Raw genomic sequence first — 24,234 nt, 5'->3', positions numbered from 1 at the left:
AGGGGTCATATGGGGTCACAGAGGGGGTCAGGGGGCACTGGGGGGTCAGAGGTCACGGGGGGTCAGAGGTCACGGGGGGTCAGCCCCACCTGCTCCTGCCGGGGGTCTCGGGGGGTCCCGGGGTCGTTCTGGGGCCGGGCCCGACCTGGGGGGGCCCAAAAAACACCAAAAAACACCAAAAATAACCCAAAATTACCCAAAAAACCCAAAAATTACCCAAAAACCCCCAAAATAACCCAAAAAAACCCAAAATAACCCAAAATTACCCAAAATAACCAAAAATTACCCAAAAACCCCCCAAACAACCCCAAATTACCCAAAGTTACCTCAAAATAACAAAAAATAACCCCAAATACCCCAAAATAACCCAAAAAAAATCCCAGAACTACCCAAAATAACCCAAAACAACCTGAAAATAGCCCAAAATCACCCAAAATAACGTAAAATAACCCCGGGGACCCCAAAATAACCCCAAATGATCCCAAAATAACCCCAAATAATTCAAAATAAAACCAAAATTACCCAAATAACCCCAAAATAATTTAAAAAAAACCCCGAAATTACCCAAAATAAACAAAAGTAACCGCAGAGACCCCAAAGTGAACTCAAAGAACCCAAAATCCCCCAAATCCTCCCCAAAATTCCCATAAATTCCGCCAAAATTCCCCCAAATCCCCCCAAAATTCCCCCAAAATCCCCAAAATCCCCCAAATCCCCCCAAATCCCCCCCGCCCCTCCCCCCTTACCGGGGTCTCCAGCGGCCATTTGGGGGTCCCGGAGCTGGGGGGGCACAGAGGGGTCGGGGGAACCCCTAAATCCCCCAAATCCACCCCAAAATCCCCCCGGGAACCCCAAAATCCCCCAAATCAAACCCAAAATCCTCCCCGGGAACCCCAAAATCCCCCAAATCCACCCAAAAATCCCCCCGGGAACCCCAAAATCACCAAAATCCACCCCAAAATGCCCCCGGGAACCCCAAAATCCCCCCAGGAACCCCAAAATCCCCCAAATGAAACCCAAAATCCTCCCCGGGAACCCCAAAATCCCCCAAATTTCACCCCAAATTTCACCCCCAAATCCCCCAAATTTCACCCCAAAATCTCACCCCAAGTTCCCCCAATTTTCAGCCCAAAATACCCCAAATTTCACCCCAAAATCTCACCCCAAATTTCACCCCAAAATCCCCCAAATCCCCCAAATTTCACCCCAAAATTCCCCAAATTTCTCCTAAATTTCACCCCAAATCCCCCAAATCCTCCCCCAAATCCTCCAAATTTCCCCCAAATTCCCAAATTTTCACACCAAATCCCCCAAATCCCCCACGTTTTTCCCAAATTCCCCAAATTTCACCCCAAAATCCCCCAAATCCCCCAAACCCCCCTAAATCCTCCCCCAAATCCCCTCAAATCCCCCAAATTTCACCCCAAATCCCCAAATTTCACCCCAAATCCCCCCAAAATCCCCCAAATTTGACTTCAAATTCCCCCAAATTCCCCAAATTTCCCCCCAAATCCCCCAAATTTCACCCCAAATTCCCCCAAATCCCCCAAATTTCACCCCAAAATCCCCCAAATTTCCCCCCAAATCCCCCAAATTTCACCCCAAAATCCCCCCAAATCCCGAAATTTCACCCCAAAACCCCCAAATTTCCCCCCAAATTCCCCCAAATCCCCAAATTTCACCCCAAAATCGCCCCCAAATCCCTCGGAGGCCGCCGGCCCTTGGCCCCGCCCCCGTCGCTATGGCAACGGGACGCTCGGGCGCTGATTGGCTGAGCCGCCGTGCCCAAGATGGCGGCGCCCGCAATCAGTGAGGGGATATTTTTTCAATCCGTACAAGATGGCGGCCGCCAGGGGTAGGCCGGAAGTTCCGCCTGGCGTCATTTCCGGTTCCGCCGTGTGGGGCCGGAGGCGCGCGCGGGAGGCCCGAACCGGTGCGGGGGGGGCGGGGGGGGAATTTTGGGGATTTTGGGGATTTTGGGGGGAAATTTGGGGAATTTTGGGGATTTTTGGGGAGGTTTTGGGGGCTTAAATGGGATTTTTGGGGTTTTAAAGGGGATTTTGGGGTTTAAAGGGGAATTTTAGGGTTTAAAAGGGATTTTTGGGGAGGTTTTAATGGAGAATTTTGGGGAGGTTTTGGGGATTTAAAGGGGAATTTTGGGGTTTTAAAGGGGATTTTGGGGTTAAAAGGGGAATTTTTAGGTTTAAAGGGGAATTTTTGGGTTTTAAAGGGGAATTTTGGGGAGGTTTTGGGGGGATTTTTGGGGTTTAAAGGAGATTTTTGGGGGAGGTTTTGGGGGTTTAAAGGGGAATTTTTGGGTTTAAAGGGGATTTGGGGGGTTTAAAGGAATTTGGGAGGATTTGAGGGAATTTTGGGGGATTTGAGGGAATTTGGTGGAATCTGGGGTGAATTTGTGGTAATTTGGGGGAATTTGAGGGAATTTGGGGTGAATTTGTGGAAATTTGAGGTGAGTTTGGGAGAATTTGGGGTGAGTTTGGGGTAATTTGGTGGATTTGAGGGAATTTGGGATGAATATGAGGGAATTTTGGGTAAATTTGGGGGATTTGGGGATTTTGGGGTGATTTTTTTGGGAATTTGAGGGATTTGAGGGGATTTTGGGGTGAATTTCTTGGGAATTTGGGGCAAATTTGTGGGAATTTGGAGTGAATATTTTGGGAATTTGGGTGATTTGGGTATTTTGGGGTGAATTTTTTTTTGGAATTTATGGATTTTGGGGTGATTTTTTTTTGAATTTGGGGGATTTTGGGGTGAATTTTTGGGAATTTGGAGTGAATATTTTGGGAATTTGGGGTGATTTGGGGATTTTTGGGGTGAATTTTTTTGGAATTTGGGGGATTTGAGGGATTTTGGGGTGAATTTTTGGGAATTTGGCTGAATTTTTTGGGAATTTGGGTGATTTGGGGATTTTTGGGGTGATTTTTTTGGGATTTGGGGCGAATTTGTGGGAATTTGTTTAAATTATTTGGGAATTTGGGGTGATTTGGGGATTTTTGGGGTGAATTTGGGGTGAATTTTTTGGGAATTTGGGGTTATTTGAGGGATTTTGGGGTAATTTTTCAGGAATTTGGGGGATTTGGTTGATTTTGGGGTAATTTTTCAGGAATTTGGGGGATTTGGTTGATTTTGGGTGAATTTTTCAGGAATTTGGGGGATTTGGTTGATTTTGGGTGAATTTTTCAGGAATTTGGGGGATTTGGTTGATTTGGGGTGAATTTTCAGGATTTTGGGGTGATTTTGGGCCGTGCCTCAGTTTCCCCGCCCGGCCATGCTGCCCCCGCCCCCTCTGCTGCTGCTGCTGCCGCTGGTGGTGACCGGGACCCCCGAGGTGACGGTGACACGGCCCCGGGGGGTGGCCCTGAGCCGTGAGTGACCCAAAAACCCCAAAATTCACCCCAAAATTCAGCCCGAAATTCTCCTGAACCAAAAAACCCCAAAATCCCAAAAATTCCACCCAAAATCACTCAAAAATCCCACCCAAAATCCCCCAAATCCCCCCCGGGACCCCCGAGGTGACGGTGACACGGCCCCGGGGGGTGGCCCTGAGCCGTGAGTGACCCAAAAACCCCAAAATTCACCCCAAAATCACCCTGATCCCAAAAACCGCAAATTTCACCCAAAATCCCCAAAATTCCACCCAAAATCACAGCCAAAATGCCCCAAAATCCCCCAAATCCCACCCGGGACCCCCGAGGTGACGGTGACACGGCCCCGGGGGGTGGCCCTGAGCCGTGAGTGACCCAAAAACCCCAAAATTCACCCCAAAAATCACCCTGATCCCAAAAACCGCAAATTCACCCCAAAATCCCCAAATTTCACCCCAAAATCCCACCCAAAATCCCCCAAAACCCCCCAAATCCCCCCCGGGACCCCCGAGGTGACGGTGACACGGCCCCGGGGGGTGGCCCTGAGCCGTGAGTGACCCAAAAACCCCAAAATTCACCCCAAAATCAGCCTGATCCCAAAAACCCCAAATTCACCCCAAAATCCCCTCAAAATCCCACCCAAAACACCCCAAAATGCCCCAAATCCCCCCCGGGACCCCCGAGGTGACGGTGACACGGCCCTGGGGGGTGGCCCTGAGCCGTGAGTGACCCAAAAACCCCAAAATTCACCCCAAAATCATCCTGAACACAAAAACCACAAATTCCACCCCAAATTCCCCCCTAAATTTCCCCAAATCCCCCCAAATTTTCCCCAAAGCCCCCAAAATGTCCCAAATTTTCCCCAAATTCCCCCAAATCTTCCCAAATTTCACCAAATTTTCCCCAAAATCTCCCCAACCCCCACCAAATCTTCCCAAATTCCCCTCAAATCCCCCCAAATTTTCCCTAAATCTCCCCAAATCCCCCCAAATTTTCCCCAGATCTTCCAAATTTTCCCCAAATTTCCCCAATTCCCCCCTAAATTTCCCCAAATCCCCCAATTTTTCCCCCAAATTTCCCCCAAATTTCCCCCAAATTTCCCCCAAATTTCCCCCAACCACCCCTCAAATCCCCCTCAAACTCCCCCAAACCCCCCCAAATCCCACTCAAATCACCCCAAAATGCCCCCAAATTTTCCCCAAACCCCCCAAATTCCCCCAAAATCCCCCAAATTTCCCCAAATTTCCCCAAATTTCCCCAGAGTTGCCGTTCTACGACCCCTCGGGGCCGTTCCGCTGCCTGGACGGTTCCGGATCCGTCGCCTTCGCCTGGGTCAACGACGACTACTGCGACTGCCAGGATGGGTCTGACGAGCCAGGTGGGACCCCAAAACCCCCAAAATCACCCCAAAAATCGACTCGGCGCCCCCAAAAACCCCCCGGGGGCGTGGGAGCACCAAAAACCCCAAAAAACCCCAAAACTGCCCCAAAAACCCCAAAAATTCCCCCAAAAATGCCACAGAGAGCCCCAAAAACCCCAAAACTGCGACTGCCAGGACGGCTCTGACGAGCCAGGTGGGACCCCAAAACCCCCAAAATCACCCCAAAAATGGACTCGGCGCCCCCAAAAACCCCCCGGGGGTGTGGGAGCACCAAAAACCCCAAAATTGCCCCAAAATGGCCCCAAAAATGGCACAGAGAGCCCCAAAAATCCCAAAACTGCGACTGCCAGGACGGCTCTGACGAGCCAGGTGGGACCCCAAAACCCCCAAAATCACCCCAAAAATGGACTCGGCGCCCCCAAAAACCCCCCGGGGGCGTGGGAGCCCCAAAAACCCCAAAACTGCCCCAAAAATGACACAGGGAACCCCAAAAACTGCCCCATAAACCCCAAAAGTGCCCCAAAAATGGCACAGAGAGCCCCAAAAACTGCCCCAAAATCCCCAAAATCACCCCAAAAATGGACCCGGGACCCCCAAAAACCCCCCGGGTCATGGGAACCCCAAAATCCACCCCAAAACTGTCCCAAAAACCCCAAAATTGCCCCAAAAATCCCCTGAGGACTCCCCAAAATCCCCCAAAATTTCCTCTGGATCCCCCAAAATCCACCCAGGACCCCCTAAAATCTACCCAGGACCCCCCAAAATCCCCCAAAATTTCCTCAGGACCCCCAAAATCCCCTCAGGATCCCCAAAATTCCCCCCAAATCCTCTCAGGACCCCCCAAAATCCTCTCAGGACCCCCCAAAATCCACCCGGGACCTCCCAAATCCCCCCAGGGACCCCCAAACCTCCAAAATCCTTCCCCTCAGAGCCCCCTCCTCACTTTTGGGCCCTTCTGGGACCTTCCCAGCCCCCCAAATTTTGGGGAGGGGTCCCCAAAATCCCTCTGGGTGCCCCCCAAAACTGAGGGGGACCCCCAAAATCCCCCCAGGGACCCCCAAACCTCCAAAATTGTTCCCCTCAGAGCCCCCTCCTCACTTTTAGGGACCCCAATGATCCCCAGGACCCCCAAAATTCCCCCCAAATCCTCTCAGGACCCCCCAAAACCCACCCGGGACCCCTCAAAATCCCCCCAAATTTCCTCAGGACCCCCCAAAATCCCCCTATGGACCCCCAAAATTCCCCCCAAATCCTCTCAGGACCCCCCAAAATCCCCTCAGGATCCCCAAAATCCCCCCAAGACCCCCCAAAATTACCTCAGGACTCCCCAAAATTCCCCCCAAATCCTCTCAGGACGCCCCAAAATCCCCTCAGGATCCCCAAAATCCCCCCAAGACCCCCCAAAATTACCTCAGGACTCCCCAAAATCCCCCAAAATTTCCTCTGGACCCCCCAAAATCTCCTCAGGACCCCCCAAAATCTCCTCAGGGACCCCCAAAATTCCCCCAGGGACCCCCAAACCTCCAAAATCCTTCCCCTCAGAGCCCCCTCCTCACTTTTGGGCCCTTCCGGGACCTTTTAGGGACCCCGGGGCCCTTCTGGGACATTCCCAGCCCCCGAAATTTTGGGGAGGGGTCCCCAAAGTCGCTCTGGGTGCCCCCCAAAACTGAGGGGGACCCCCGAAATCCCCCCAGGGACCCCCGCCTGCCCCAACGGGCGTTTCCACTGCACCAACGCCGGACACCGACCCCGGAGCGTCCCCGCGGCGCACGTCAACGACGGGGTCTGCGGTGGGTGGGGATTTGGGGGGATTTGGGGGATTTGGGGGGATTTTGGGGGGGTTTGAGGGGTCCTGGGGGGATTTGGGGGGATTTGGGGGGAATTTGGGGGGTTCTGGGGGGATTTTGGGGGATTTGGGGGGATTTTGGGGGGATTTGGGGGGATTTTGGGGAGATTTGGGGGGGATTTGGGGGATTTGGGGGGGATTTTGGGGGGGTTTGAGGGGGATTTGGGGGAATTTGGGGGGATTTGGGGAGAATTGAGGGAGTTTTGGGGGGTCCTGGGGGGGATTTGGGGGGTCCTGGGGGGATTTTGGGGGGATTTTGGCGGGATTTTGGCGGGATTTGGGGAGTTTAGGGGGGTGTTGGGGGGATTTTGGGGCGATTTTGGGGGGGATTTTTGGGATATTTTTGGGGCAGTTTTGGGCTATTTTTGGGGATAATTTTGGGTGATTTTTGGGCTCTTTTTGGGAATATTTTTTCGGAATATTTTTGAGTATTTTTGGGATATTTTGGGATATTATTGGGTGATTTTTGGGAATATTTTTGGGGGTTTTTTTTAGTGTTTTTGGGATATTTTTTGGGGCAGTTTTTGGGCTATTTTGGGTGATTTTTTTGGGTGATTTTGGGATATTTTTTGGGGTGATTTTGGGCTATTTTTGGGCCATTTTGGGCTGATTTTGGGTCGTCCCCCCCCCAGATTGCTGCGACGGCACCGACGAGTGGGGGAGCGGCGCCTGCGAGAACACCTGCAGGTCTTACTGGTTTATACTGGTTTATACTGGTTTATACTGGTCTGAACTGGTTTTAACTGGTTTATACTGGTTTATACTGGTTTTCCCAGGGAACGGGGCCGTCAGGAGCGGGAGGAGCGGCTGTACTGGTTTATACTGGTTTAGATGGATTTACATGGATTTTTATGGATTTTTATGGGTTTATTTTGGTCCATACTGGTCCATACTGGTTTATACTGGTCTGAACTGGTTTATACTGGTTTTAACTGGTTTATACTGGTTTTCCTGGCAGGGAACGGGGCCGGCAGGAGCGGGAGGAGCGGCTGTACTGGTTCATACTGGTTTAGATGGATTTACATGGATTTTTATGGGTTTATATTGGTTTATTTGGGGTTATACTGGTCTGAACTGGTTTATACTGGTTTTAACTGGTTTATACTGGTTTTAACTGGTTTATACTGGTTTTCCCAGGGAACGGGGCTGTCAGGAGCGGGAGGAGCGGCTGTACTGGTTTATACTGGTTTAGATGGATTTTTATGGATTTAGATGGGTTTATTTTGGTCCATACTGGTTCATACTGGTTTATACTGGTTTATACTGGTTTTAACTGGTTTATACTGGTTTTCCTGGCAGGGAGCGGGGCCGTCAGGAGCGGGAGGAGCGGCTGTACTGGTTTATACTGGTTTAGATGGATTTACATGGATTTATATGGATTTTTATGGATTTTTATGGGTTTATACAGGATTATACTGGTTTATACTGGTCTGAACTGGTTTTTACTGGTTTTAACTGGTTTATACTGGTTTTCCTGGCAGGGAACGGGACCGTCAGGAGCGGGAGGAGCGGCTGTACTGGTTTATACTGGTTTAGATGGATTTATATGTGTTTATATGGATTTTTATGGGTTTATTTTGGTCTATACTGGTCTATACTGGTCTATACTGGTTTTTACTGGTTTTTACTGGTTTGTACTGGTTTTTCCCAGGGAACGGGGCCGTCAGGAGCGGGAGGAGCGGCTGTACTGGTTTATACTGGTTTAGATGGGTTTATATGGATTTTTATGGATTTATATTGGTTTATATTGGTTTATACTGGTTTATACTGGTCCATACTGGTTTATACTGGTTTATACTGGTTTTAACTGGTTTATACTGGTTTTTCCCAGGGAACGGGGCCGGCAGGAGCGGGAGGAGCGGCTGTACTGGTTTATACTGGTTTAGATGGATTTATATGGATTTATATTGGTTTATTTGGGGTTATACTGGTCCATACTGGTTTATACTGGTCTATACTGGTTTATACTGGTTTTAACTGGTTTTTACTGGTTTTTCCCAGGGAACGGGGCCGTCAGGAGCGGGAGGAGTGGCTGTACTGGTTTATACTGGTTTAGATGGATTTTTATGGATTTATACTGGTTTATTTGGGGTTATACAGGATTATACTGGTCTATACTGGTTTATACTGGTTTATACTGGTTTTAACTGGTTTTTACTGGTTTTTCCCAGGGAACGGGGCCGTCAGGAGCGGGAGGAGCGGCTGTACTGGTTTATACTGGTTTAGATGGATTTATATGAATTTATATGGGTTTATATTGGTTTATACAGGATTATACTGGTTTATACAGGATTATACTGGTTTATACTGGTTTTAACTGGTCTGAACTGGTTTATACTGGTTTATACTGGTTTTTCCAGGGAACGGGGCCGTCAGGAGCGGGAGGAGCGGCTCCGCTCGGCCGCCCGCGCCAGGGAAGGTTTCGCTCTCCGGCAGCGCCTCGTGCAGGAGGCGGCCGAGGCCAAGAGGGAAAAAGAGGTAAAAAAACCCAATTTTGGGCAATTTGGGATCATTGGGGTGATTTTGGGCTGATTTCAGGGTAATTTGGGTGATTTTGGGGTGATTTTGGGGTAATTTTGGGGTAATTTTGGACTGATTTTGGAGATAATTTTGGGATAATTTTGGTGTATTTTGGGGTGATTTTGGAGATAATTTTGGGATAATTTCAGGATAATTTTGAGATAATTTAAGGATAATTTCAGGATAATTTGAGGGTAACTTTGGGATAATTTCAGGATAATTCCAGGATAATTTGAGGGTAATTTTGAGATAATTCCAGGATAATTTGAGGATAATTCCAGGACAATTCCAGGATAATTTCAGGATAATTTGGGGATAATTCCAATATAATTCCAGGACAATTCCAGTACAATTCCAGGATAATTCCAGGATAATTTCAGGGTACTTTGGGGATAATTCAAGTACAATTCCAGGACAATTCCAGGATAATTCCAGGATAATTTGGGGATAATTTGAGGGTAATTTTGAGATAATTCCAGGATAATTTGAGGATAATTCCAGGACAATTCCAGGACAATTCCAGGATAATTTCAGGATAATTTGGGGATAATTCCAATATAATTCCAGGACAATTCCAGTACAATTCTAGGATAATTTCAGGATAATTTCAGGGTACTTTGGGGATAATTTCAGAACAATTCCAGGATACTTTGGGGATAATTCCAGGATAATTTCAGGACAATTCCAGGATAATTTAGGGATAATTTAGGGATAATAATTCCTAATTTGGGGCTGCATTTCCCCTCAGAGCCGCCTGGGGGCGCTGCAGGCCGTGGACAATTCCAGGACAATTTGGGGATAATTTAGGGCTAATTTTGGGATACTTTAGGGATAATTCCAGGATAACTTGGGGATAATTTAGGGATAAATTTGGAATAATTTATGGATAATTCCTAATTTGGGGCTGCATTTCCCCTCAGTCCCGCCTGGGGGCGCTGCAGGCCGTGGACAATTCCAGGACAATTCCAGGACAATTTAAGGATACTTTGGGGATAATTTAGGGATAACTTGCAGATAATTTAGGGATAATTCCAGGACAATTTGGGGATAATTTAGGGATTAATTAGGGATAATTTTTAACCTGGAGCTGCATTTCCCCGCAGTCCCGCCTGGGGGCGCTGCAGGCCGTGGACAATTCCAGGACAATTTGGGGATAATTTAGGGATAATTTAGGGATAACTTGGGGATAATTTAGGGATAATTTTTAACCTGGAGCTGCATTTCCCCTCAGAGCCGGCTGGGGGCGCTGCAGGCCGTGGATAATTTAGGGATACTTTAGGGATAATTTGGGGATAATTTAGGGATAATTTAGGGATAATTTGGGGATAATTTTGGGATAATTCCAGGATAATTTGGGACTGTATTTCCCCGCAGTCCCGGCTGGGGGCGCTGCAGGCCGTGGACAATTCCAGGACAATTTGGGGATAATTCCAGGACAATTCCAGGATAATTCCAGGGGATATTTTGGGGATAATCCCAGTATAATTCCAGTACAATTCCAGGACAATTTGGGGATAATTTCAGGATAATTTCAGGATAACTTGGGGATAATTTAGGGATAATTCCAGGATACTTTGGGGATAATTTAGGGATAATCCCAGGATAATTTGGGGATAATTTGGGGATAATTTTGGGATACTTTGGGGCTAATTTGGGGCTGTATTTCCCCGCAGAGCCGGCTGGGGGCGCTGCAGGCCGTGGACAATTCCAGGACAATTCCAGGATACTTTGGGGATAATTTAGGGATAATTTAGGGATAATTTGGGGACAATTCCAGGATAATTTGGGGATAATAATTCCTAATTCCTGCCTGCATTTCCCCGCAGTCCCGCCTGGGGGCGCTGCAGGCCGTGGACAATTCCAGGACAATTTGGGGACAGTTTCAGGATAATTTGAGGATAATTCCAGGACAATTTCAGGATAATTTAGGGATACTTTGGGGATCATTTTGGGATAATTCCCGGATAATTTGGGGCTGCATTTCCCCGCAGAGCCGCCTGGGGGCGCTGCAGGCCGTGGACAATTCCAGGATACTTTGGGGATAATTTAGGGATAACTTGCAGATAATTTAGGGATAATTCCAGGACAATTTGGGGATAATTTAGGGATAACTTGGGGATAATTCCAGGATAACTTGGGGATAATTTAGGGATAATTTAGGGATAATTTTTAACCCGGAGCTGCATTTCCCCGCAGAGCCGGCTGGGGGCGCTGCAGGCCGCGCGCCGGGAGCTGCAGGCCCGCCTGGGGCCGCTCCGCGCGGCCAAAGAAGCGGCCGAGGGACCCGAGCGGGAGGCGCGGGAGCGGCACCGGCCCCGAGGTGCTTTTGGGGCTAATTTTGGGAATTTTGGGGTTTTTGGGGTTTTTTGGGGGGTCCTGGGTCTGCGTGGGTTTTTTTTGGGTTTTTTGGGGGAGTTTATTTCGTTTTTTTGGGGTTTTTTTGGGTATTTTTAGGGTATTTATTGGGTATTTTCTGGTTTTTTTCATGTTTTTTTGAGGGTTTTTTGGGATTTTTTGGGGGATTTGGGGTTTATTTGGAGGGATTTGGGTTTTTTGGGGGGGTTTTTTGGGGGTTATTTTGGGGCCAAAGAAGCGGCCGAGGGACCCGAGCGGGAGGCGCGGGAGCGGCACCGGCCCCGAGGTGCTTTTGGGGCTAATTTGGGCTTTTTTGGGGTTTTTGGGGTTTTTTGGGGGGTCCGGGGTCTGCTTGGGGTTTTTTTGGGGAGTTTATTTTGGTTTTTTGGGGTTTTTTTGGGTATTTTTAGGGTATTTATTGGGTATTTTCTGTCTTTTTTCATGTTTTTTTGAGGTTTTTTCGGTATTTTTTGGGGGATTTGGGGTTTTTTTGGGGGGATTTGGGGTTTTGGGGGGTTTTATTTGGGTTTTTTGGGGGTTATTTTGGGGCCAAGGAGACGGCGGAGGGACCCGAGCGGGAGGCGCGGGAGCGGCACCGGCCCCGAGGTGCTTTTGGGGATAATTTGGGGAATTTTGGGGCATTTGGGGTTTTTTGGGGGGTCCGGGGTCTGCTTGGGGTTTTTTTGGGGTTTTTTTTGGTGTTTATTTGGTGGTTTTTGGGTGTTTTTCGGGGTTTTTTTGGGTATTTTTAGGGTTTTATTGGGGTTTTTTTTTGGTATTTTTAGGGGTTTTATTGGATGGTTTTGGGTTCTTTTTTAGGGTTTTTGTGGGGTTTTTTTGGGGGATTTTTAGGGGGAATTTGGAGGTTTTGGGAGGGATATAGGGCAGTTTTTTGGGTCTTTTTCCGGGCTATTTTTGGGGGGATTTGGGGTTTTTCGGGGGGTTTTTCAGGTTTTTTGGCTGATCTTTATGTTTTTTTTGGGGGATTTGGGATTTTTTGGGGGGGGATTTGGGATTTTTCGGGGTTTTGGTGTTTTTTTCTGGGTTTTTTTTTGGCGGTTCCTGGTTTTGTTTGGCGTTTTTTATGGTTTTTTTCGAGGGATTTGTGGTTTTTTTTGGGGGGAATTTGGTTTTTTTCGGGGTGGGGGATTTAGAGGTTTTTTTTCAGGGGTTTTTGGGGGTCCCAAGTTGAATTTTGGGGTCCCCAACCCCCCAAATTCCGACAGAACCGACCCAGGACGAGGCCGGAGCGGCCGAAGCCTTCGCGGAGCTCGACGGGGACGGGGACGGACGGCGAGTTTGGGGTCCCCCAGGAGAAATTTGGGGTCCCCGGGGGGGTTTTGGGGTCCCCCAGGAAAATTTTGGGGTCCCCCAGAGGATTTTGGGGGGTCCTGAGTCTTTCCCCCGCTCCAAAAACCCCAAAAACCCCAAATTTCCCCCAAAATCCTCCCAAAATTGTCCTTGTGGGAGGGGTCTGGGGCAGTTTTTGGGGATTTTTGGGGGTCCTCCAGGAGAATTTTGGGGTCCCCGGGGGGGGTTTGGGGTCCCCAGGGGGATTTTGGGGGGTCCTGAGTCTTTTCCCCATTCCAGAGACCCCAAAAACCCCAAATTCCCCCCAAAATCTCCCTCAAAAACCCCAAATTTCCCCAAAATTGTCCCCGTGGGAGGGGCCTGGGAGATTTTTGGGGGAATTTTGGGGATTTTTGGGGTCCCCATGAGAAATTTGGGGTCCTCAGGGGGATTTTGGGGGGTCCTGAGTCTTTCCCCTGCTCCAAAAACCCCAAAAACCCCAAATTCCCCCCAAAAATCGTCTCCATGGGAGGGGTCTGGGGGATTTTTGGGGGAATTTTTGGGGATTTTTGGGGTTATTTTCGGGGGGTTTTTGGAAGGATATTTTTGGGTTTTTGGAGAGATTTCGGGGGGATTTGGGGGATTTTTGGGGGAATTTTTGGGGTTATTTTAGGGGGATTTTTTGGGATTTTTGGAAGGATATTTTTAGGGGTTTTGGGGGGATTTTTGGGGGGATTTTGGGGTTTTTTTGGGGTGCCCCTGACCCCCCTCTGCCCCCCAGGCTGACGCTGGAGGAGCTCCGAGCCCACCCTGAGCTGGACGGGGCCGAGATTGAGGTGAGACCCCCCCAAAAAAACCCAAAAAATACAAAAATAATCCCAAAAAAAACCCCAAAAAAATCATCAAAAATCCCCCCAAAACCCCCTAAAAATATCCCCAAAAATTCCCAAAAAAATCTCAAATAAATCCCTGAAAAACTTCCAAAAATTCCCAAAATCCCCAAAAAAATCCAAAAGTCCCAAAAAAATCCTAAAAAAAAATCCTAAAAAAGTAACCAAAAAACCCATCAAAAATACCCAAAAAAATACAAAAAAATACAAAAAAACACCAAAAAAGTCCATAAAAAACACCAAAAAAATTCCCTAAAATTCCCAAAAAATCTCCAAAAAATCCCTAAAAAATTGCCCAACATTCCCCAAGAAATCCCTAAAAAATTCCCCAAAAATCCCTAAAAAATTCCCCAAATTCCCAAAAGATCTCAAAAAAAAATCCCTAAAAAATTCCCAAAATTCCCAAAAACTCTCAAAAAAAAATCCTCAAAAAACTCTCCAAAAAATCCTCCAAAAATTCCCCAAAAATCTCAAAAAAATCCCCAAAAATTTCCAAAAAAATCTCCAAAAAATACCCTACAAATCCCTAAAAAATCCAAAAAAAATCTCAAAAAAATCTCCAAAAAATCCCTAAAAAATTCCCAAAAAATCGCCAAAAATTCCCCAAAAAATCTCAAAAATTCCCCAAAAATCTCAAAAAAATCCCCAAAAATTCCCCCCAAAAAAATCTCAAAAATTTCCAAAAAAATCTCCAAAAAATACCCAAAAAATCTCTAAAAAATACCCAAAAAATCTCCAAAAAATACCCTAAAAATCCCTAAAAAATCCCCAAAAAAATCTCAAAAAAAAATCTCCAAAAAATCCCTAAAAAAATCACAAAAAATTCCCAAAATTCACCCAAAAATCCCCCAAAAATTCCCAAATTTTGGAATTCCAGGCTGCCCTGGGCTCGGGGGGTTCGGTGGATTCCGGAACGTTCCGGGAGCGGCTCTGGGGCCTCGTCCGGGAGCGGCTGCGGCCACAGGTGGGGGAGGGGCCCCCAAATTTGGGGAGGGGTCTCCAAATTCGGGGGGTTCAGGGGTGAAATTTGGGGGGGGGTCTCCAAAATTTGGGGGGTCTGGGGGGGCCAAATTTGGGGGGAGGGTCTCCGAATTTTGGGTTTTTTTCATTTTGGAGGGGGTGGAATTTGGGGAGGGGTCCCAAAATTTGAGGAGGGGTCTCCAAATTCGGGGGGTTTTGGGGGCCGGAATTTGGGGGGGGTTCCAAAATTTGGGGGGTCTGGGGGGAGCCAAATTTGGGGGGAGGGTCTCCAAATTTTAGGGATTTTTCATTTTTGGGGGGGCTGAAATTTGGGAGGGGCCCCCAAATTTGGGGAGGGGTCCCAAAATTCGGGGGGTTCGGGGGCCGGAATTTGGGGGGGGGGTCCCCGAAATTTGGGGGGTCTGGGGGGCCAAATTTGGGGGGAGGGTCTCAAAATTTTGGGTTTTTTTCATTTTGGAGGGGGTGGAATTTGGGGGGGGGGCCAAAATTTTTGGGGGTCCTGAAATCTGGGGAGGGGTCTTGAAATTTGGGGTGTCTCAGGGGCTGAAATTTGGGGGGGGTCCCAAAATTTTGGGGGATTTTTGGACTGAAATTTGAGGGGGGGGTCCCCGAATTTGGGGTTCCTGGGGGATTTTTTGGGGTGTCCCACCCCAATTTTTGGGGGTCCCACCCCAATTTTTGGGGTTCCAACCCCAATTTTGAGGGTCCTGCCCCAATTTTAGGGGGGTCCCACCCCAATTTTGGGGGTCCTCACCCAAATTTTGGGGGTCCTGGGGGATTTTTGGGGGATCCCACCCCAATTTTGGGGGTCCCAAAGGATTTTTTGGGGGTCCCTCTTCAATTTTGGGGGTCTCGGGGGATTTTTGGGGGTCCCCACCCCAATTTTTGGGGGTTCCACCCCATTTTGGGGGTCCTGGGGGATTTTTTGGGGTGGTCCCACCCCAATTTTTTGGGGGATCCCCCCAAATTTTTCCCCCCAGGACCCCCCCGAGCCCCCCCAAACCCCCCCCGAGCCCCCCCAGAGCCCCCCCGAGGAGGAGGAGGAGGAGGAAGAGCCCGAGGAGGAGGAGGAGGAGGAGGAGGAGGACGAGGAAGGCCCTGAGCAGGTTTGGGGGGTCCCGAACCCCAAATTTTGGGGGGTCCCCAAATTTTTGGGGGGGTCCCAACCCCCAAATTTGGCGGAAAATGCCCCAAAATGGGGCAGAATGGGGGGGGAGGGGCAAATTTTGGGGTCCCCCCTCTAAATTTGGGGGGTCCTCGCACCCTAAATGTCCTGAACCCCAAATTTTGGGGGGGTCCCCAATTTTAGGGGGGTCCCAAACCCCAAATTTTGGGGGGTTCCCAAATTTTGGGGGGTCCCGACCCCCAAATTTGGCGGGAAACGCCCCAAAATGGGACAGAATGGGGGGAAAATTTCGGGGTCCCTCCACCCCGTACCCCAAATTTTGGGGGTCTCAGCACCCCAAATTTTTGGGGGGGGTCCCAAACTTGAATTTTGGGGGGGTGGGACCCCAAATTTTGGGGGTGGGACCTCAAATTTTGTCCCCCATGAGGGCAAAACCCCCTTAAAATGGAGCTAAATGAGGGGGGAGGGGGCAAATTTTGGGGTCCCCCCTCCCCGTACCCCAAATTTGGGGGGTCTCAACACCCCAAATTTTGGGGGAGGGTCCCAAACTTAAATTTTGGGGGGGTGGGACCCCAAATTTTTGGGGTGGGACCCCAAATTTTGTCTCCCCCGAGGGCAAAACCCCCCCAAAATTAGGTTGAATGAGGGGGAAGGGGGCAAATTTTGGGGTCCACCCTCCCTGTACCCCAATTTAGGGGGTCTCAGCGCCCCAAATTTTTGGGGAGGGTCCCAAACTTGAATTTGGGGGGGTGGGACCCCAAATTTTGCCCCCCCTGACAATGAGGAGCCAATTTTGGGGGGGGTCTCCACCTCCGAATTTTGTGGGAAACGTCCCCAAAATGGGGTTGAATGAGGGGGGAGGGGGTGAATTTTGGGGTCCCCCCGCCCCGTACCCCAAATTTGGGGGGTGGGGACCCCAATTTTGGCCCCGCCCCCCCCGCAGGTGCCCCCGGTGCCCCCCCAGGAGGGGGAGGGGCCCCCCCAGGAGGAGCCGCAGTTCGACGAAGCCACTCAGGCCCTGATCGATGGTGGGGGGTTTGGGGGGATTTTGGGGGGATTTGGGGGGATTTGGGGGGATTTGGGGGTCCTGGGGGGATTTTGGGGGATTTGGGGGGGGGGTTGGGGGAGATTTGGGAGGATTTGGGGGGATTTGGGGAGATTTTGGGGGGGGTTTGGGGGGATTTGGGGGGATTTTGGGGAGATTTGGGGGGTCCTGGGGGGATTTGGGGAGATTTGGGGGGGATTTGGGGGATTTTGGGGGGGATTTGGGGGGTCCTGGGGGGGATTTGGGGGGAATTTGGGGGGGTTTGGGGGGGATTTTGGGGGGATTTGGGGGGGATTTGGGGGGTTCTGGGGGGATTTGGGGGATTTTGGGGGGATTTGGGGCTCCTGGAGGGATTTTGGGGAGATTTGGGGGGTCCTGGAGGGAATTTGTGGGGGATTTGGGGGTTCCTGATGAGATTTTGGGGGGTCCTGAGGGGATTTTGGGCTGATTTTGGATTATTTTGGGGGGTCCTGAGGGGATTTTGGGAGATTTTGGGTAATTTTGGGGTGATTTTGGGTAATTTTGGGGTGATTTTGGGGTGATTTTGGGGTGATTTTGGGGTTCTGAACCTGCAGCCGCCCAACGCGCTCGGGACGATTCGGGGCTGAGTTTGGGGGGGGCTCGGGGGGTTTTTGGGGGGGTTTGGGGGGTTTTTGGGGGTGCTGACCCCATTTTTTGGGGTGCTGAGCTCGTTTTTGGGGTGATTTTGGGGGATTTTGGGGGATTTTGGGTTGATTTTGGGGTTCTGACCCTGCAGCCGCCCAACGCGCTCGGGACGATTTGGCCGCGGCCGAGCGGGAGCTGAAGGAGGCCGAGGATGGGATCAGGTGGGGACCCCCAAAAATGGGGTTGGGACCCCAAAAATGGGGTGGGGACCCCAAAAATGAGATTGGGACCCCCAGAAATGGGACTGGGACCCCCAAAAACGGGGCTGGGAACCCAAAAATGGGACTGGGACCCCCAAAAATGGGACGGAGACACCCAAAAATGGGGCTGGGACCTCCAAAAATGGGGTGGGGACCCCCAAAAATGGGGTGGGGACCCCAAAAATGGGACTGGGACCCCCAAAAATGGGACGGAGACACCCAAAAATGGGGCTGGGACCTCCAAAAATGGGGTGGGGACCCCCAAAAATGGGGTGGGGACCCCAAAAATGGGACTGGGACCCCCAAAAATGAGACCAAGACCCTGAAAAATGGGACTGGGACCCCCAAAATGGGGCTGAGACCCCCAAAAATGGGACTGGGACCCTCAAAAATGGGACTGAGAACCCAAAAATGGGGATGGGAACCCCAAAAATGGGACTGGGATCCCCAAAAATGGGACTGGGACCCCCAAAAATGGGGTTGGGACCCCAAAAAATGGGGCTGGGACCCCCAAAAATGAGACTGGGACCCCCAAAAATGGGGATGGGACCCCCAAAAATGGGGATGGGACCCCTAAAAATGGGACTGGGACCCCCAAAAATGGGACTGGGACCCCCAAAAATGGGTGGGGACCCCCAAAAATGAGACTGGGACCCCCAAAAATGGGGATGGGACCCCCAAAAATGAGACTGGGACCCCCAAAAATGGGACTGGGACCCCCAAAAATGGGTGGGGACCCCCAAAAATGGGACTGGGACCCCCAAAAATGGGGTGGGGACCCCCAAAAATGGGGTGGGGACCCCCAAAAATGGGACTGGGACCCCAAAAATGGGACTGGGAACCCCAAAAATGGGGCTGAGACCCCCAATAATAGGGCGGGGACCCCCAAAAATGGGTTGGGGACCCCAAAAATGGGGTGGGGACCCCAAAAATGGGGCTGGGAACCCCAAAAATGGGGTTGGGACCCCAAAAATGGGGATGGGAACCCCAAAAATGAGATTGGGACCCCCAAAAATGGGGCTGAGACCCCCAAAAATGGGACTGGGACCCCCAAAAATAGGGTGGGGACCCCCAAAAATGGGGCTGAGACCCCCAAAAATAGGGTGGGGACCCCCAAAAATGGGGTGGGGACCCCAAAAATGGGACTGGGACCTCCAAAAATGGGATTGGGACCCCCAAAAATGGGACGGAGACACCCAAAAATGGGGATGGGAACCCCGAAAATGGGGCTGGGAACCCCGAAAATGGGGCTGGGACCCTCAGAAATGGGGATGGGGACCCCAAAATCGGACCTGGGACCCCAAAAATGAGACTGGGACCCCCAAAAGAGGACCTGGGACCCCCAAAAATGGGGATGGGAACCCCAAAAATGGGACTGGGACCCCCAAAAATGGGGCTGGGAACCCCAAAAATTGGGGTGGGGACCCCAAAAATGGGGCTGGGAACCCCAAAAATGGGGTGGGGGACCCCAAAATCAGACCTGGAACCTCCAAAAATGGGGCTGGGACCCCCAAAAATGGGACTGGGAACCCCAAAAATGGGACTGGGACCCTCAAAAATTGGGGTTGGGACCCCCAAAAATGGAACGGAGACACCCAAAAATGGGGATGGGACCCCCAAAAATGGGGCTGGGACCCCCAAAATGGGGTGGGGACCCCAAAATCAGACCTGGGACCCCCAAAAATGGGACTGGGACCCCCAAAAATGGGACTGGGAACCCCAAAAATGGGACTGGGACCCCCAAAAATGGGGATGGGACCCCCAAAAATGGGGCTGAGACCCCCAAAAATAGGGTGGGGACCCCCAAAAATGGCGCTGGGAACCCCAAAATCAGACCTGGGACCCCAAAAATGAGATTGGGACCCCCAAAATCGGACCTGGGACCCCCAAAAATGGGACTGGGAGCCCCAAAAATGGGACTGGGACCCCCAAAAATGGGACTGGGACCCCCAAAATCGGACCTGGGACCCCCAAAAATGGGACTGGGACCCCCAAAATCGGACCTGGGACCCCAAAAATGGGACTGAGACCCCCAAAAATGGGGCTGGGACACCCAAAATGGGGCTGGGACCCCCAAAAGAGGACCTGGGACCCCCAAAATGGGGCTGGGAACCCCAAAAATGGGGTGGGGGACCCCAAAATCAGACCTGGAACCTCCAAAAATGGGGATGGGACCCCCAAAACTAAGACTGGGACCCCCAAAAATTGGGGTTGGGACCCCCAAAAATGAGATTGGGACCCCCAAAAATGGGACGGAGACACCCAAAAATGGGGATGGGAACCCCAAAAATGAGATTGGGACCCCCAAAAATGGGACGGAGACACCCAAAAATGGGACGGAGACACCCAAAAATGGGGCTGGGACCCCCAAAATTGGGATGGGACCCCCAAAAATGGGACTGAGACCCCCAAAAATGAGACCAAGACCCTGAAAAATAGGACTGGGACCCCCAAAAATGGGACTGGGACCCTCAAAAATGGGGCTGGGACCCCCAAAATCTTCCCCCGAACCCCAAAATCGGACCTGGGACCCCCAAAAATGGGGCTGGGACCCCCAAAATCTTCCCCCGAGCCCCCAAATCCCCCCCGGGCACCCCAAAACCTCCTTCGGGCCTCCCCGTGCCTCAGTTTCCCCCGGTCCCTGCAGGAATTTGGGGGGTTTGAGGCCCTGGGGGGGGTTTGGAGGTCGGGATTTTTTTGGGGGGGTCCGGGGGGGTTTTGGGGACCCCCCTGACCCCCTTTGTGCCCCCCCAGGGCTCTGGAGACGGAATTGGGGATGGATTTCGGGCCCGAGGGGGAATTCTCGTACCTGTACAACCAGTGCTGGGAGCTGAGCACCAGCGAGTGCGTGGGGGGGTTGGGGGGATTTGGGGGAGTTTGGGGGTCCTGAGGGGGATTTGGGGGGATTTGGGGGGGATTTGGGGGTCCTGGGGGGGGATTTTGGGGGAGTTTGGGGCATCCAGGGGGGAATTTGGGGGGTTTTGGGGGAATTTCGGGGGATTTTGGGGGAGTTTGGGGCATCCAGGGGGGAATTTGGGGGGATTTGGGGGGGGCCTGGGGGGGTTTTTGGGGATTTTGGGGGGTCCTGGGGGGAATTTGGGGGGTTTTGGGGGGTCCTGAGGGGATTTGGGGGGTCCTGGGGGGATTTTGGGGGAGTTTTGGGGGGTCCTGGGGGGGACTTGAGGGGTCCTGGGGGGATTTTGGGGGATTCTGGGGGGACCTGAGGGAATTTTGGGGGAGTTTGGGGGGTCCTGGGGGGATTTTGGGGGAAATTTGGGGGAGTTTGGGGGGTCCTGAGGGAATTTGGGGGGTCCTGGGGGGATTTTGGGGGGATTTGGGGGGTCCTGAGGGGAATTTGGGGGAGTTTGGGGGGGTTTGAGGGGAATTTTGGGGAGTTTGGGAGGTCTCGGGGGGATTTTGGGGGTTCCTGGCAGGAATTTGGGGGAATTTTGGGGGTTCTGGAGAGGTTTTGGGGGAATTTTGGGAGATTTTTGGGGCAGATTTTGGGGTGGATTTTGGGAGATTTTTGGGGCCATTTTTGGGTGGTTTTGGGGATGTTTTGGGGAGGATTTTTGGAGGTTTTTGGGGCCGTTTTTGGGTGGTTTTGGGGCAGATTTTGGGGAAGTTTTTGGGAGGTTTTGGGGGGAGTTTTGGGGAGGTTTTTGGGGCGGATTTTGGGAGGTTTTTGACAGTTTTGGGGGGCAGTTCTGGGGAGGTTTTTGGGACAGATTTTGGGAGGTTTTGGGGAGATTTTCGGGAGTTTTTGGGAAGGTTTTTGGGAGGGATTTTGGGAGGGTTTTGCGGCCCTTTTTGGCATTTTTTGGAGCAGATTTTGGGAGGGTTTTGACAGTTTTTGGGGGAGGTTTTTGGGGCAGATTTTGGGAGGTTTTGGGGGAGTTTTTTTGGGCAAATTTTGGGAGTTTTTGGGGCAGTTTTGGGGCAGATTTTGGGAGTTTTTGGGGGAGGTTTTTTGGGCAGATTTTGGGAGGTTTTGGGGCAGTTTTTGGGGCGGATTTTGGGAGTTTTTGGGGTTCTCTCTCCCCAGGTACCTGTACCGGCTCTGCCCCTTCCAGCGCGTCACCCAAAGACCCAAAAACGGCGGCGCCGAGACCAGCCTGGGGTAAAACACCCCAAAAATCCCCCAAAACACCCCAAAAATCCCCCCAAACACCCCAAAATCACCCAAAACACCCCAAAAATCACCCAAAACACCCCAAAATCACCCAAAACACCCCAAAAATCACCCAAAATCATCCAAAACACCCCAAAACCACCCAAAACACCCCAAAAATCCCCCAAAACACCCCAAAATCCCCCAAAACACCCCAAAACCACACAAAACACCCCAAAATCCCCCAAAACACCCCAAAATCATCCAAAACACCCCAAAACACCCCAAAAATTACCCAAAACACCCCAAAAATCACCCAAAACACCCCAAAATCACCCAAAACACCCCAAAAATCCCCCAAAACACCCCAAAATCACCCCAAACACCCCAAATATCACTCAAAACACCCCAAAAATGACCCAAAACACCCCAAAAATCCCCAAAACACCAAAAAATCTCCTTTGGGACCCCAAAAATCCCCAAAAATTCTCTGTGGGCACCCCAAAATCCTACTGGGGACCCTTAAAAATCCCAAAACCTTCCCTGGGAACCCCAAAAATTCCCCTGGGGACCCAAAAATCCAAAAAAATTCCCCCAAAAATCCCCCTGGGGACCCCAAAAATCTCCATGGAGACGCCAAAAACTCCCCCGGGGACCCTTGGGGACAGCCCCAGGTGTCACCTGTGACCCCTGTCCCCCCCCCAGGTGTCACCTGTGACCCCTCAGGTGCCACCTGTCCCCTCACCTGTCCCTCAGGTGTGCCCTGTCCCCCCCCCAGGTGTCACCTGTCCTTCAGGTGTCACCAGTCCCCCCCCAATGTCACCTGTCCCCTCCCAGTGTCACCCCCAGGTCTCACCTGTCCCCTCACCTGTCCCTCAGGTGTCCCCTCTTGGTGTCACCTGTCCCTCAGGTGTGCCCTGTTGGTGTCACCTGTCCCCCAATGTCACCTGTCCCCTCCCCCGCAGGCTCTGGGGCTCCTGGGCGGGGCCCGAAGGTGACAAATTCGGGGCTCAGAAGTACGAGGGGGGCACCGGCTGCTGGCAGGGCCCCGCCCGCGCCACCACGGTGAGTGTCACCTGTCACACCTGTGTGATGTCATCACCTGTGTGATGTCACCTGTGTCACCTGTGTGATGTCATCACTTGTGTGATGTCACCTGTGTGACGTCATCACCTGTGTGATGTCACCTGTGTCACCTGAACCCCCTCTGTGTCCCCAAAACTCTCCCCAAATCCCAACTGCGCCAGCTGTGCCCCAGCTGTGCCCAGGTGTGTCCCAGGTGTGCCCCAGGTGTGCTCAGGTGTATCTCAGCTGTGTCTCAGGTGTCCCCAGCTGTGCCCAGCTGTGCCCAGGTGTGTCCCAGGTGTGCCCCAGGTGTGCCCAGGCGTGCCCCAGCTGTGCCCCAGGTGTATCCCAGGTGTGCCCAGGTGTGTCCCAGGTGTGCCCAGGTGTACCCAGATGTATCCCAGGTGTGCTCAGGTGTGTCCAGGTGTGCTCAGCTGTGTCTCAGGTGTGTCTCAGGTGTGCCCAGGTGTATCTCAGGTATCTCAGCTGCCTCAGGTGTGCCCCAGGTGTGCCCAGGTGTATCTCAGGTGTGCCCAGGTGTATCTCAGCTGTGCCCAGGTGTGTCCCAGGTGTATCTCAGGTGTGCCCAGGTGTATCTCAGGTGTGTCTCAGGTATCTCAGGTGTGCCCAGCTGTGCCCAGCTGTATCTCAGGTGTGCCCAGGTGTGCCCCAGGTGTCTCTCAGGTGTCTCTCAGGTGTCTCTCAGGTCTCTCAGGTGTCCCTCAGGTGTGTCTCAGGTATCTCAGGTGTGCCCAGCTGTATCTCAGGTGTCTCTCAGGTGTATCTCAGGTATCTCAGGTGTATCTCAGGTATCTCAGGTGTATCTCAGCTGTGCCCAGCTGTGTCTCAGGTGTGCCCAGGTGTCTCACAGGTGTCCCTCAGGTGTCTCTCAGGTGTCTCTCAGGTATCTCTCAGGTGTCTCTCAGGTATCTCAGGTGTCTCAGGTGTCCCTCAGGTGTCTCACCTGTGTCCCCCCCCCCAGGTGTCCCTCAGGTGTGCCCAGCTGTATCTCAGGTGTCACTCAGGTGTGCTCAGGTGTCTCACCTGTGTCCCCCCCGCAGGTGTCCCTCAGGTGTCCCTCAGGTGTGCCCAGGTGTCTCTCAGGTGTGCCCAGCTGTCTCTCAGGTGTCCCTCAGGTGTCTCACAGGTGTGTCCCCCCTCCCGCAGGTGTCCCTCAGGTGTCGCTCAGGTGTATCTCAGGTGTGTCTCAGGTATCTCAGGTGTGCTCAGGTGTATCTCAGGTATCTGAGGTGTCTCTCAGGTGTCCCTCAGGTGTGCTCAGGTGTATCTCAGGTGTGCCCAGGTGTATCTCAGGTGTCCCTCAGGTGTCTCACCTGTGTCCCCCCTCCCGCAGGTGTCCCTCAGGTGTGTCTCA

The 24,234-nt window shown here is 51.5% G+C and overlaps 1 protein-coding gene across 4 annotated transcripts in view; it reads left to right on the top strand.

Annotated features, from left to right (window-relative positions):
• The first annotated feature begins 1,815 nt into the window (after positions 1-1,815).
• PRKCSH (PRKCSH beta subunit of glucosidase II) overlaps positions 1,816-24,234 on the top strand; it is a 24,486-nt gene continuing 2,067 nt past the window's right edge. Inside the window, exons 1-16 of one of the 4 annotated variants that reach the window (XM_072919950.1) lie at positions 1,816-1,933; positions 3,241-3,383; positions 4,645-4,761; positions 6,459-6,554; positions 7,243-7,297; positions 8,971-9,088; positions 11,327-11,450; positions 12,712-12,778; positions 13,557-13,611; positions 14,543-14,629; positions 15,669-15,752; positions 16,716-16,800; positions 17,575-17,644; positions 20,438-20,527; positions 21,729-21,803; positions 22,760-22,859. In XM_072919950.1, coding sequence (XP_072776051.1) covers positions 3,287-3,383; positions 4,645-4,761; positions 6,459-6,554; positions 7,243-7,297; positions 8,971-9,088; positions 11,327-11,450; positions 12,712-12,778; positions 13,557-13,611; positions 14,543-14,629; positions 15,669-15,752; positions 16,716-16,800; positions 17,575-17,644; positions 20,438-20,527; positions 21,729-21,803; positions 22,760-22,859 — 1,320 coding nt within the window. In that variant the 5' untranslated portion in view covers positions 1,816-1,933; positions 3,241-3,286. Of the gene's footprint in view, positions 1,934-3,240; positions 3,384-4,644; positions 4,762-6,458; positions 6,555-7,242; positions 7,298-8,970; positions 9,089-11,326; positions 11,451-12,711; positions 12,779-13,556; positions 13,612-14,542; positions 14,630-15,626; positions 15,753-16,715; positions 16,801-17,574; positions 17,645-20,437; positions 20,528-21,728; positions 21,804-22,759; positions 22,860-24,234 lie in introns of all 4 variants that reach the window. The other 3 variants (XM_072919948.1, XM_072919951.1, XM_072919949.1) reach the window with 3 other exon arrangements.

This window comes from Taeniopygia guttata, chromosome 30, assembly GCF_048771995.1.
Source record: "Taeniopygia guttata chromosome 30, bTaeGut7.mat, whole genome shotgun sequence".
NCBI classification, from domain to species: domain Eukaryota; kingdom Metazoa; phylum Chordata; class Aves; order Passeriformes; family Estrildidae; genus Taeniopygia; species Taeniopygia guttata.
This window is presented reverse-complemented; position numbering and strand designations above follow the sequence as displayed.